Source organism: Doryrhamphus excisus, linkage group LG1, assembly GCF_037039965.1.
Source record: "Doryrhamphus excisus strain RoL-2023G ecotype Guam linkage group LG1, RoL_Dexc_Guam_v1.1, whole genome shotgun sequence".
Lineage (NCBI taxonomy): Eukaryota > Metazoa > Chordata > Actinopteri > Syngnathiformes > Syngnathidae > Doryrhamphus > Doryrhamphus excisus.
In genome coordinates this window covers 15,052,493-15,067,242 of record NC_136357.1, presented here as the reverse complement: position 1 = coordinate 15,067,242, position 14,750 = coordinate 15,052,493, and the positions used below count along the sequence as shown (strand labels likewise).

Sequence of the window (14,750 nt, the reverse complement as noted above, 5' to 3'; positions counted from 1 at the left end):
TTTTGCTGGGGTGTCCGATGTTCCCACTCTTGTTGTTTTGTCTTATGTAAGATTCTGTGATTATATGTGTGGGAAAAAAAATCACATATTGAATTGCTATGCTATGGAGAAGGGATCCGATTTAATAAGCTTTGCTTCTTCCTTCTCCTTTTCAGGCGTGTAGTAATGAGGTGCTGTGTGTGTGTATGTATGTGTATGTATATGTATATATATATATATGTATATATGTATATATGTATATATATATATAAATAGATATTGTAAGTGTATATGTGAGAAAGAATAATGTAACATAGTATGCATGTCTGAAATATTATTTTTTAAAAAGCAGTACAAAATACACAATATAAAAAATAAACAATATAAACAACACAAGTATTAACAAAATCAACAGTTTTACCCAGAGTTATATACAAATACAGTATGCAGATAATATGAAACGAGATGAGATATTTGAACAGTCTATACACTGAGATCTTGCGAGTGAGTTAATATGAGGCATTATAGAAATACTTCACATAGAACTTAATATATTGCATAGCCTTTATTTTAGATATTTTTGTCAGATGTTACTATACTCCTGTGCTGTTCCCTGTGCCACTTACTAGTTATCACTTAGGAAAAGCCTTGTTTGGCTTTGGTTGTCTTTGCAAGTGGCTGATTTGGTACTGTTCTTTATCCATGGCTGTGTTCTTAGGCAGAATTGTGAATGAGCCCACTCCATTTTGGGTTTCTGGCTTTTAGTCAACTCTCCTTTTTAAAGCTTCCAGTCTGTTATTGTCACTCATTCAGGAAGACAGACATCTCCAGCCGTTGTCCTTGTCAAAACTCTCACCTACAGTAATGTTAACCAGATAATCACTAACATGACATCAGCTGAAATGCAGTGCAAAGGGCTTTATGGGATGCTTTTTTAAAACAAAGAGTGAATGTGCAGTTCATTCCATTCATATTATCACTCTTCATAATATTCTGGAGTATATGTAAATTGTCATTTCAAAAACCGAGGCAGCAGAGTTTGTGAAAAGGAATCCTTTAGTCATTCTCAAACCCTTTGGCCATGGATGTACTGATGATACTGTGGCTGCTCTGGCTACAGTGGTTAGCATCGACACGGCAGTTTGGGAAGCGGAACTGAAATGCTGTTTGGAAAATGTGGGATTATAGAAAAGTAGAAATTTGGGGGATGCTTAAAGTTGGTAGCCTGAATGTTTTCATGCTGGAAGCAGTTGAGAAAGCAGTTGTGGAAGGGGGATTTTTTTGTGGAATTTGTTTGGATGTGGACTACAGTATTGTTAGTCCCACTGTTTTTAATGGTGTGGAGGATTTATATTGGAATGGTTTGAATCAGTGAGGAAATGTGGAACTTGTAAAAATGGTGCCTTCATTTTCAATGGGAAATGTTGTTAATTTGTGTGCCAAATGAGTTTAACATTTTAACTAGGGCTGCAGCTAGTGAATAATTACCAAATTTTTAGTCAATTAATCGAGTAATCAGAAAAAAACATATTTTCTCTTGGTTAAAGAGAAATAATAAATTCACAAGAAAAAATAAAACATTTGGCTTATTTAGCTCATGAAGAGTTTTATTTCTTAAATGGTCCCGTGTAAGTGGTGGTTATTTTAGGGCAACATAGTGGGGGGTGCAACGCAGCCTGTATTTGTATTTGTTGAGATGGGAAAAGTATTTGTATTTGAGTAAAATTTAAAATAGAATGGTGAGAATCAGTTGATAATTTTGGATGTAGTTGAGCATGAAACGGTTCCTGCGATGATCATTGTATTCATATTCATTTTCTATCATCCCCCCCCCCACAGGCCTCAGACTCCCATTCCCCTTGGCAACAGCGCGGGTGCCATGGGTGTCTACCCAGGTGCCATTACCATGGGAACGACAGCCACACCCTCGCCCCACCTGACCTCAGACTGCTCCAGCAACTCAGCCAGTCCCGAGCCGGCTGTGCCCGTCATCCAGAGCGCGTACGGTGTCGTCAAGGCTGAGCCCGGCGGCGGTAACGATGGTGCCAACGGAGATGACGACAATGACATGTACGAGGACTTTGAGGACGAGCCCAAGTCGGACTATAGCAGCGAGCACGAGACGCAGGAGGACATCAGCGCCAACTGAGTGAGCTCACAGAGACAAAACGTCTTCATCAGCGGACAGACGGCTGACAATGACCTTTGACAATCCCAGCCAGAGGAGCTGGTCACATGACGCCGTGCTTGCTTCGTCTTCAATATTTAAGGAGTCAGCTACTTTTTATTATCTCCATGTTTTTACTTCTCATCGTTGATTTTCTGCCGCCTGTATAAACTCTGGACTGGCACAACTTGAAACGACTTTGGAAGTTTGAATATCAGTTCTTCGAGTCTTACATTCATTTCTCAACAAACGACGGTGGCCCACATGGGGGCAAACGTGCGGCGGCGACCAAACACTCATAACATGCAAAAGACCCCATAAAACTCACGCAATCACAACACTGTAAGATGAAAAACAAAAACAAAAGAAAAATGCTGCAAATGCCAAAACACACACAAACGCCAACAACTGCATGAAAGAAACACTGCAAGACCAGCCCTGAGGGAAAAGTTTTTACAGATGTGAGTGGCATGCCCAGAAGAAAGCTGGTGGAATGGAAAAGTACATTTTTATTGATGTCTTTGTTAAACTCTTGCTGTATAATACTGTAAAATAATCATTCTTATGTCTTTAAAGACGGATATCCCTCAGTTCTGATGAGTCTGGTGAGCTAAGTTTTGTTACATGAACTTTCAGCATTTCTCTCATGAAATTGTTTTAGGATTTGCAGATGTTTTGGCCATTTGCAGCATTTTTATTTTGCATTTGTTTCTGATCCTGTAGCGTTTGTAGGATTGCAGCGTTTTTCAATCGTTTTATGATGTTTGTGTGGTTTTGGATCATTTGGAGCATTGCCGCATGCCACCGTAACAAACAGTGCATCAAATGTTTTGTTTTCTTGGACAAACTGCTTACATGACATTACTGTTGTTGTTTTGTTTTATATTATATATATATATATCCCAGCTCAGGTATGATGTGCCAGCTTGTGAATGTTTTTGTTTGTTTGGTACAAAAAGTGAGACGCAGGATGAGCCAAAATCCCTTCTAAGGCAACATTAGGACGATTCTTTTTCTGCTTACACTACTCACAAAAAGTTGGGGATATGATTTGAGGATAAAGATGGCATTGATTTTAATTGGGGATGAAAACAGACAGTTTGCAATTCAAATTCAAATTGAAGACAGTAGTATTGGAATTCCATGAAATCCGGATTGATCATTTTGGTGTACAGTCGTCCCTCGCTACATCACGGTTTCGAACATCGCACGTATTGACAGACAAGTTATCTGTAGTATTGTGGACACTAAGAGTCGGTAATGTTACATGGATGGGACATTACGTTACCTAAACACTGCATGTAGTCAGCTATGGCATGTCCAACACGATGGAGTGAAAAAAGCTCTTCTCGTGGAAAGGTTTTGGCTTCTTTCTTTGTCCTTCTTCCCCACTCTGCAGTTTAAAATGATTAAATTGCAGGCTAACCCATTAGTTCAGTAGCTGCCATGCGAGAAGCAGCCATCTCTGATGTACCTGCGGTGGTCCCATATCCTGCACAATGTGGTATAAACATAGAATAACGGCAGTGTAAAGATGACTATAGGGGTGTTAGTTCATGTCTGCAGGGCTCTTTTAATGTCAAAAACTCATTTTAAACATAAAAATATTGTCTTTATTTACGCTGAATCCTACTTTCACTTATCAAGGTCAGGTAGTAAATGTGATAAATGAGGGATCAGAATCATCCTTTACAGGAGGGATTCTCAACTGGTGGGTTTTTGACCAGTCAAAATAATAATAATAATAATATAATGACGATGTCCATTGTCCACGAATGCACCTCAGGTTCTCTTTGCTTGCTAAGCCGCCATGAGCGGCATCTTAAATATAGAATATTTGAGATGTTTTCATTTCACTGCATGTCGTTGAGCGTGATCGTGGCTCCTGCAACCAAACTAGTTGAGAACCACTGCTGTATGGTATATTCCATACGGGACCGTTTTACATATTGTATAAGAATATGATTGCTATGAAGCTCATGTACATGTTATGTTTTCATTACAGCAGCTGTTTTTCATCCACAATTTGGAATGAAAGCATCTTCTGTGAAATCTGAAAATATTGCAAAATACTTAATTTAATAGAATGCTTAACTTTATTCAAGTACAGTGGAACCTTGGATGGTGTCATTAAGTCGTTCCAGAAGGTCTGACTCTCATCAATTCAATTGTTCCATAAGAAATTGTGTATCTCCAATTAGCCAAAATACATTTCTTTGGTTTTATAGTTATAGTTATAGCAATTACAGTCTTAGATGCATAGAAATACATATACTGTAAATGATAAATGAGAGGGATAAATGAACATTTAAGGTGACTTTAATTTAATTGAAGACATGAGACAAAAACAATGTGGCAGAGAGATCAACATGGACACAACTTTTATGTCTTGCTATGAGTTATTTCTTGAATTCAGTTGTGTTTCTCAGCTCAACTTTATGTTCTGTCTTTTCATTATAGTGACAAAATATCCCACAATGGAGCCAAAGAAAGTTGCAAGTGCCAGAATTTTGATAAAGTGAAAAACACTATGCACACAAAGGTGGTGTCCGTGTTACAATTGCATCAATTATATCTTCAGTGAAGGTCAATGACCGTAAAGGTAACCCCAAATGTTACACTTAACCCTTTATTTTGTCATTTCAATGCATTTAGAATTGTTTTATGCATGTTAAAAATGTGTTTTGATGACATTTTGGAGTCAACCGCTGACACATCATAGACGTTTCCTGTTTCCACATGTTAGCAAGCTAAGAGGTTGCTAACGACAGTTTTGTGACTAAAAAAAGATACAAGATACACAACACAGTTGGACTCATGCAGTGTTAATAACACAACAAAACATGTGATACAGTGTAGGATAAATTGGAAATGTAAACAAACCAGGGCAAAATTTGGCGTAAATGTTCGACATACAGTATGGTAGCCGAGGTTTCACTGTTCTCAAAATGGAGGGAATTTGTGTTTAATGTTAGAAATTCTCTGAATTGCAAAGAAAAGAATACCACTTCCTGTAATTCCAATTCAACATCCTGCGGGGTGGAGCCTTTTGTGAGTAGTGTGCTATTATAATAATAATAATAATAATAATAATAATAATAATTATTATTATTATTATTATGACACAAAATGTGCCAAACGTGCATTCACATGGAGTGGGGATGTCGTAGTCTTAACTTCTAATGCTGCAAAAAGTCTTACACCATCCGGCGCTCATGAACCACAAGACCCACAATCCCTTGAGGCCATTTCTTAGCTGAACACTCAAAGACGTCTTATAAGCGTCTCTTAAATTCACAACGCTACTGTAGAGTTTCTAAATAGTCTGAATCTCTTCACTGTATTTTCAACAGGTACGAAAAAACTATTTTGTCTTCTTAGCTTGTCTTTAAATGTATTTTTAGGGAAAAAAAAAGAACAGTCATAGTTTGGGTCTGTTATTTAAAAAAAAAATAAGGTACTTTTTTTCTACCTGGCATGTATAGTTATCATAGGTAATAATTTATTAAGGTAAACAATGGAGAGAAAGAGGTGCTCACTTTTTATTTGAAGGCGATGTCCGTGTGAACGCTGCTATGATTTTCAAGCATTCATCATTTCGTTTGTTACTTTTTGTCCTAACAATCTCATTAATTACATGACAATGCTTAAAGGTCAAGGAATATCGTCAGTTGTTGTCGGCCAATCAGTAACCTGAAGAAAGTCGTACATGGAAAAGGCACAAGAAAGAAAACGAGGAATCGTTGGCATGAAGTGAAACGAAAGAAATGATACAAGTTTTGTTTTTGTAGCTTTTAGAGAATGCTCATTGTTTACAAAAAGTGTTGAAGAAATGAAGCTGATTGAAAACAATAGCAGTGTTGAACATGGCCATGGTCTTAGCAAAGCGCCCCAATTAGAGCACTCAGGTTTTTTCCTCTTTCCTCTTCTTGTGTCTTTTCTTTTTCTGACATTTTGAACATCTTTCCAGTTTCTACACTTGTTACCTCCGTGTTCTTTTGTTTTTTTATTTGACAAGCTCACGCCATACATACACATCCTAAGCACTGGATAGATATTCTACTTTGATTTCCTTTTTTTTTCTTTCTGTTGTTGACTGATGTGACGTTGTTGTTTTTATTTCCAAGGTCCCATGTTGTAGAGTCTTTAGCCATCTTTGGGAGTGACCTCTGTTAACCTCAAGCTCTTTTCAAACGCGTGCGACTCAGGAGCACTTCCTGTTTGACACACGCACACTTTCTATGATGGCTGTTTTGTGCGTTTTAACATTTCATTGTATTTATTAGCCAACTGTGGCTCTAAAAAGTGTCAGTACACATAATACTGGTGAGAAAGACAATCAAGATGAAAAAAAAAACAATAAATAAATCAACAAGTGCAGATTTTTCATTGGCTTTTCAGGCGTTTGTATGTTTGCATGACAGTGTGTTGTGTGTTTGACAACTTTGCACGAGTTACAGGTGCTGCCGCGCGACTTTCTTCTTCCATGACTGCATCGGCTACGGCGCCTTCTTTCCACGCTGCTAATTATTTCCAACACATTATTTCTTTTTCCAAACTGGAGCTTTTCCTTTGGATGTTGAGAGCCTGTTACAGTAAATGTGGCCTATTGTTCCACTGTGTATGTGTATGTGTGTGAGTGTGTGTGTGAGGTAATGCCACACATAGTGACGGCGGTGTGGCGTGCACGCGGCGGTCCTGGCATTGCGAGCGGCCGATCCCGGCATCTCCCGCCATACGCAGCCACATCGTAAATCTAATTGGAATTCCCAAATCAACTTTAGTGTCACCGCTCACTTTGTCACACTCTCTTTTAGAGTGCCACACACACTTTTTGCCTGTCGCAAACACGACTCGTTGCCTCAAAAAGAAGTGCTACATTTTGATCATATTTGCCCTAGTGTCATTGTCTTGGCTAGGACTTTTCATTTGACTGTGAGCGGATTACACTACTACTTAGTATGAACGCACATAATGCAGCACTATTAGTATTAGTATTAGTATTCATACCAAAAACCTATTTTGTAAAAAAGTTACATTTTAGGGAAACATTTATTATTATGAAATAATACTGTATGCTATTGCCTTGTAATCCTAGATATTCCTCAATATTGTTGGAGCTATAACTATAGAAATCTGCTGTTTTGTAGATTTTTATCAGAAATTTTTTTATAAATGTATTTATATATTTAAAAAAAAACCTTGGCAACTAACAAACAACAACGACACAACATTTTGCACTGGGAAAAAGTAATGAATTAACCCTCATTAATTAACCTTCAAAGTAACTGCAAAACTACAACATTGAGAAATAATAATAATCTGAGATTTGGAGAGTCGGAAAGAAAAAAAAGTGTAATTTACGAGAATAAATTTGTACGAGAATAACGTCATTAATTTGCAAGAAAAAAACTTTATGTTACAGACATTGCCTTAGACAGCTATGAAAAGGAAGACTTTGGAGGGGGCAGGGTAAGGAGAAAGGGTTAGACATGCTATTTGTGCTCAACTGCTGTTTTGCTGCCACATTATAAATAAAAGCTTGCCTGAAGTAAGAGGAAAGTTTCCTTCCTTAATGAAGTTAGTCGCTGGACCAAGAAACAGAGCTAAGCTTTATTTTACCCTTGACATGACTTTATGCTTTGTAATATTACACGAATTGAAGTTGCAGCTGTATACGTCTTATTGTAGCTATTGAAGAACTCTATAATCAGTTTTCTTATTCAGTTTCTCCACTTATTCTTTTTTTGCTAAATTCTGGTAAGTACATTTTACGAACCAAATATTTTTGTAAAAAAAATGTTTTTTTTATTTTAATAAAATCTTTCTCCCCGGTTATTATTGAATTTGTAGAAATCTACCCTGGTGATTAGGTTTTAGAGACTGATAACACTTTGTTGCAAAGACAATGATTTCAGATGGGAGAAAAACATGATTTCCCCCACTAATAAAACATAAGTGAGATAAACTACGATCTAATAATCTGGAAAAGTTTACAAAACCATTTTTAAAGCTTTGAGACTCCAGCGAGCCACAGTGAGAGCCAAATGGAGAAAACATGGAACAGTGGCCAACCTTTCCAGGAGTGTCTGGCCAACCAAAATTACCCCAAGAGTGGAGCGACGACTCATCCAATAGGTCACAAAAGGCCCCGCAACGACATCAAAAGAACTGCAAGCTGCACTTGCCTCAGTAAAGTTAAGTGTTCATGACTCCACCATAAGTACAACATAAGTACAACATGGCAGATTTCCAAGGAAAAAACCTCTGAGTAAACAATAACAACATTAAGGTTTGTCCTATTTTGCCAGATGATCACCAACTATCTAACAATGTGTTACCTTATCCTTAACTTAACCTTTTCAGCTTGGCATGGGTAATTAACTCACTGAATTTATTATCTTATGAGTACTCACTGAAGTGAATCAATTACTCGATTTACTCGAGTCACTTGTTCCCAAGTTCCAGATCCCACCCCAATTTAAAACACAGACTTGTCCCAGATTTAATCACACCTGTAAAAAAGTAAGTCCACTCGGTCTTGATAAACTGAAGCCTTTATTGTTTTTGTTTTTTTTAATACATCGGCCAGCACACGAGTCAGTTGAACTCAAGTCTTTATCGAGCACCCATGAGTCAGTGAAACTCTCAAATTTTGTCCAGCACCTTTGAGACAATGAAGCTCAGAGTACCCATCAAGCACCCGCGAGTCAGTAAAAATAGCAGTTTTCGTGAGTGAGTGAAATGCAAGGTTTGAGTCAATGAAACTCAAGTATTCGTCGAGTGCCAGTGAGTCGGAGAAACTCGCAATCTTCATCGAGCACCCGTGATTGGATGATTGCACTCAAGATGGATGGGTCAAATACAAAGACAAATGTTGCTCTACATTGTAGATGTGACAAACTAAATATATTCCCTTCTTGCTTGAAAGGACTTGACTTGCTCATAATGACAAAATGTTTCCTTTTAAGAAAGTGCGACCAAGGCTGCACCAGCAAGCGTGTACATTAGCTAGCTAGTCCAATGAACACATGTCATTTGTGAGGGGGTGTTGGCACAACAGCGAGGGTCAGCAGCCTTGGCAAGCCCTCAACAATAACACAAATCTAAATGCAATACCTGAATAAAAGAATGTTTTACATGTAAAAAAAATAAAAATCACTGAAAGGTTTGCACAAAGACCTATACTGCTCTTCTAATGCAATTTGTGGCAGCGGGAGACCAAATCTACAGCACTTTTTCTGCAAAATGGTGATGGACAAAAGGCCAATTCTTTGCTCTTTCATGCAAAGTCCTTGGGTCCTTTTAAGTGCGATAGTCTACTAATTAAATATTATATGCGCTGGGAAAAATGCCACTTTAAAAGTAGCGCCATTGTCGTGCTCAAAGACACAGCTGTAGCCTTGATGAGTGCAACTATGCACGGCTGTCAAACAAGTAAAGAATGCCAATGTTGCAGTACTGGCTCCCCCATCCGCTTGTGTCAGCTGACCTGCCTGACAAATACAGTGCCTGCTACTTCTTGAAAACCATTACACCTTTAACTTTGTTTTTAGCAATGCACAATAGACTCACTGAGCTTCAAACAAAACAAACACCGTGTAAAATATGCATGCCAGGTCAGTGGTTGGCGGTGCCCCGTTGCAAAGAAACACTTTTCCACTTGGCAAAATTCTGCGTATTATCTTTCAAAAGAGCCCACATGCTTCAAAGACTGATCTGGGTTTGGCTTTTTAGGCGTTTTCGCCAAAAAATAATAACAAAATGCAGGAATTTAAAAAAAGTTAAGATATTTGTGATGATGTTTAGGAAGTAATCCGTTCTCCGTTCGTTCAAGGTTACCGAGGACTGTTCGAATTGGCTGCAATATCTTACCTGTACAAAGTTCTCTTTCAATTTTTGAAACTCATACAAGACTTTTGTACGTTTTGTTGCATAAACATCCGGCGATTCTAATGTCCATGTTATCAGTACATTGCTAATTAACACCTGACCTGATCTTGTTTATTTCATATTGAAGCACACAACTACATAAAACACGTCAGTAGGAGCTGCTGTTTTAGTTAGCAACAGAGGTCTGCTTGGATTGGCAGACGTCCGTGTGGACTAGCCGTAAATTGAGTGAATTCGAGTGGATGCCCCTTTCCGAAGGACATCGGTTACATACATCACCTTAAGTATTTTCAGCTGAGAGAAAGTGAAAAATATTCTTCTTTCTTTTCAAAGTAGCGGTTGAGTCGTGCCGTGGCGTATCTGAAAGCAGAAAAAAAGAAAATGAGGAGCTTTCTGCAAAAAAGATGATCAGCATTTGAGAAACTAATACAAAGTAGTGTTGTCTCAACTGGAACGCTTGGATTGGTATACTTGACACCTCCAGATTCATGGTGTAGAAATAACAGAGTCAAATTATAAATAAAGTGTGTCTCATTCCATTGTAACAAATGGACACACTCCAAAATCTTGCAAAAAGAATTTCCGGAATAGTGGACAACATATCTGCAAAGCTTTGGATGATTGTGTCAGATTGTTACCTTCGTCAAGGTAACACTACCTCATGTAGAACTAGATCGTGACACATGTTTGGGGTCCAGTCCCAAAAAGTGTGTGTAGTCAGCAGATATTCTAAATAAAAAAAAAAACTTTACAATTTGATGTTTTTTCCCCTTTGCAGCAAAATGTGTGCAGGTCACGCTAGGACTCATGCAAGGACTGCTGCTTTTGTGGGCCAAACAATATGGCGTTCCGTCTCCATTCACAGCATGAAAGCCGCACCAACACGTACACGCATTTCGGAACTTAACTGCGTGCAAAGTGCTTTTGTGTGCCGTTGGAACCATATTATCAGATGCTTCATTAAATCGCAGTGCGCGAGTGTGCCGTTGCCCTTGGCCATTATAATATAGCCTTTGGAAATCACACACGTTTCTAAAGCTCAGGAAATTGAGGCGCAGTCAAGTTTGTCTTTTAATCAGCACCTCACTTCTTTTTTTTTTATTTGCTTCCTTTTGTGCTCAATCACATCATGTTCACTGTACTTAGTTACTCCTACATCACCGTGCAGTACTTACTTAGTTACTTACTACCTCAGGGAAATACCTCTACTTGCTTCTTTTGGTGGTAACTCACATAAACATCATTGTCATCGTACATACATTATACCTGTCATGCAGTAGTTTCTTCATTACTTATACTCACTTAGTTACTTCTATGTCATCAGTTGTGATTTTTCAGATTTGAGCCTGTTTTGCCATGCCTGACCAGGGCCTTCAGAATCAGGAGTGCTGCCCCATGTCATATAAACACTATTAGCAATGGGGCTGGTTTTCTTGTTGTTGTTGTTTTTTAGCCACTCAGACTTCAGAATTAGCACTTTTCTGTCCTTTCATTGGTTGGTCGGTGCCATGCCATGTCTCCCTACTGTGTGTGATTGTATGTGCGTGTGTGTGTGTGTGTCTAGTATGGAGTGTTAGAGGGAGGGGCTTTCTTAGTAATTGTTTTTCCTTTTAATTGTGGTAATTGTTTTTAATTCTGTAAAGCACTTTGTGCTGCATGTCTTTGCAGGAAAACTGCGCTACAAATAAAGTTGATTGGATTTAATTTGAACAGAACACAACTGTTCAACAAGCCAAGTTCAGCCCACAATGGCTGAAGGAGGGGGAGAAACTGACATCTCTGGTGAGTGGATGTATTTTACTGCGTTCATGGAGGTAACTAATTCATTTCATTAATTACGGATTTATTGTATTTTTTAACGCATGCGCACCAGAGCAAGCACGCCTTGGGTCCGACATTATACACAGTGGTGTACATAACACAATGTAGCACAGTAGAGCATCCTCCCTTCTGGAGCGCGGGGCCAGCTAATGATGACAGAAGTAGAGTTTGCGGCTGTTTGGAACTCGTCCTGACAGAATCGGACAAAATCTGAGGTGGTCCACCTCTTAGAGGCGCTGTCCCAGAGGATGATCACCCCAAGACCCGCAGTTGACTAGCTCTCCTGATGTCATCTAGGAACTGGACTATTATGTTATTTGGATTTATTTGTGTATATTTAGAATGTGACATACAGTGAAGAAAATAAGTATTTGAACACCCTGCTATTTTGCTATTTCTCCCACTTAGAAATCATGGAGGGGTCTGAAATTTTCATCGTAGGTGCATGTCCACTGTGAGAGAGATAAACTAAAAAGAAAAATCCAGAAATCACAATGCATGATTTTTTAACAATTTATTTGTGTGATACAGCTGCAAATAAGTATTTGAACACCTGTGTATCATCTAGAATTCTGACCCTGAAAGACCTGTTAGTCTGCCCATTAGAAGTCCACCTGCACTCCATGTATCATCCTGAATCAGATGCACCTGTTTGAGGTCGTTAGCTGCATAAAGACACCTGTCCACCCCATACAATCAGTAAGACTTTAACTTGTAACATGGCGAAGACCAAAGAGCTGTCCAAAGACACCAGAGACAAAATTGTACACCTCCACAAGGCTGGAAAGGGCTACGGAGCAATTACCAAGCAGCTTGGTGAAAAAAGGTCCACTGTTGGAGCTATCATTAGAAAATGGAAGAAGCTAAACATGACGGTCAATCTCAATCGGAGTGGAGCCCCATGCAAGATATCACCTCGTGGGGTCTCAATGATTCTAAGAAAGGTGAGGAATCAGCCCAGAACTACACGACAGGACTTGGTCAATGACCTGAAAAGAGCTGGGACCACCGTTTCCAAGGTTACTGTAGGTAATACACTAAGACGTCATGATGTGAAATCATGCATGGCACGAAAGGTTCCCCTGCTTAAACCAGCACATGTCAAGGCCCGTCTTAAGTTTGCATATGACCATTTGGATGATACAGAGGAGTCATGGGAGAAAGTTTTATGGTCAGATGAGACCAAAATAGAACTTTTTGGTCATAATTCCAATAAGCGTGTTTGGAGGAAGAACAATGAAGAGTACAATCCGAAGAACACCATCCCTACTGTGAAGCATGGGGGTGGTAGCATCATGCTTTGGGGGTGTTTTTCTGCACATGGGACAGGACGAGTGCACTGCATTAAAGAGAGGATGACTGGGGCCGTGTATTGTGAGATTTTGGGGAACAACCTCCTTCCCTCTGTCAGAGCATTGAAGATGGGTCGTGGCTGGGTCTTCCAACACGACAACGACCCGAAGCACACAGCCAGGAAAACCAAGGAGTGGCTCCGTAAGAAGCATATCAAGGTTCTAGCATGGCCCAGCCAGTCTCCAGACCTGAACCCAATCGAAAATCTTTGGAGGGAGCTCAAACTCCGTGTTTCTCAGCGACAGCCCAGAAACCTGACTGATCTAGAGAAGATCTGTGTGGAGGAGTGGGCCAAGATCCCTCCTGCAGTGTGTGCAAACCTGGTGAAAAACTACAGGAAACGTTTGACCTCTGTAATAGCAAACAAAGGCTACTGTACCAAATATTAACATTCATTTTCTCAGGTGTTCAAATACTTATTAGCAGCTGTATCACACAAATAAATTGTTAAAAAATCATGCATTGTGATTTCTGGATTTTTCTTTTTAGTTTATCTCTCTCACAGTGGACATGCACCTACGATGAAAATTTCAGACCCCTCCATGATTTCTAAGTGGGAGAAATAGCAAAATAGCAGGGTGTTCAAATACTTATTTTCTTCACTGTACGTTGCCCGCTCCATATCCATTGCAGCCTGTTCATCCTGGAAGGGGGTCCCCCCCCAACCCTCTCTGTGGCCCCTTCTCAAAGTTTCCTTTTTCCCCAAATGGGGTCTTGAGTTTTTCTTTGCACGGTTGGGTGTTCAGATCAGGTGATGTCGTTGATGGCTGCTAGCTTGTAAAGCCCTCTGAGACTCTTTGTGATTAAGGGCTATATAAATTAACTTGACTTGACTTGTAGGTGGATTTCAAGAAATTGCTCGTATTTGAAGATAAGGGAATTGTGTAATATCATTTTGTAAGTGCTGAAGGGGGGGGGGCAACCGTGGTTTGAGACCCAGGTGTGGCACTTTTATTACTTTTTCAAAAATATATATTATCTGTTATATAAATAACTGCTGAAATAATCCTTCCAGTTAAGTCCCCACTGAAGGACCAGGTACCAAATGCACCACTGTCACACAAAAGTTATTTATTTACTTTTCCATAATCATACAGTAGTTATGTAGTTACATCCTGAGGTGGGCGCAAGTCAGTGTCAAGTAAGTCATTTTAAGTCATCAGACTACGGTCCAAGTCAAGTCCCGTGTCACTGATGTCAAAGTCCAAGTCGAGTTCCAAGTCTCTGATGATATTGTCAAGTCAAGTCCAAAGTCATCAAAATTTGGTACATTGGTACTTGTCACTCCAAAATCACTTATTTACTTTTACATCATTTAACAGTACTTAGTTATTGCTACATAATCATACAGTAGTTATTTAGTTACGCCCAGAGGTCGGAGCAGGTCAGTGTCAAGTAAGTCATTTTAAGTCATCAGACTAAAGTCCAAGTCAAGTCCCGTGTCACTGATGTCAAAGTCCAAGTTGAGTTCCAAGTCTTTGATGATATTGTCATGTCAAGTCCTAAGTCATAAAAATGAGTACTTTGGTACTTCTTC

The 14,750-nt window shown here is 39.2% G+C and overlaps 2 protein-coding genes across 8 annotated transcripts in view; one reads left to right on the top strand and one right to left on the bottom strand.

Annotated features, from left to right (window-relative positions):
* LOC131130813 (transcription factor SOX-6-like) overlaps nt 1–7,098 on the top strand; it is a 143,767-nt gene extending 136,669 nt beyond the window's left edge. For 2 of the 3 annotated variants that reach the window (XM_058074833.2, XM_058074834.2), the window contains one exon: nt 1,819–7,098. In XM_058074833.2, coding sequence (XP_057930816.2) covers nt 1,819–2,128 — 310 coding nt within the window. In that variant the 3' untranslated portion in view covers nt 2,129–7,098. The remainder of the gene's footprint in view (nt 1–1,818) is intronic. The other variant, XM_058074832.2, reaches the window with a different exon arrangement.
* Nucleotides 3,286–14,750, bottom strand: part of LOC131130815 (ethanolamine kinase 1) — a 31,126-nt gene continuing 19,661 nt past the window's right edge. For 2 of the 5 annotated variants that reach the window (XM_078791012.1, XM_058074838.2), the window contains exon 8: nt 10,240–10,399. In XM_078791012.1, the coding sequence (XP_078647138.1) occupies nt 10,330–10,399 (70 nt within the window). In that variant the 3' untranslated portion in view covers nt 10,240–10,329. Of the gene's footprint in view, nt 3,540–10,238; nt 10,400–14,750 lie in introns of those variants that run through there. The other 3 variants (XM_058074842.2, XM_078791023.1, XM_078791025.1) reach the window with 3 other exon arrangements.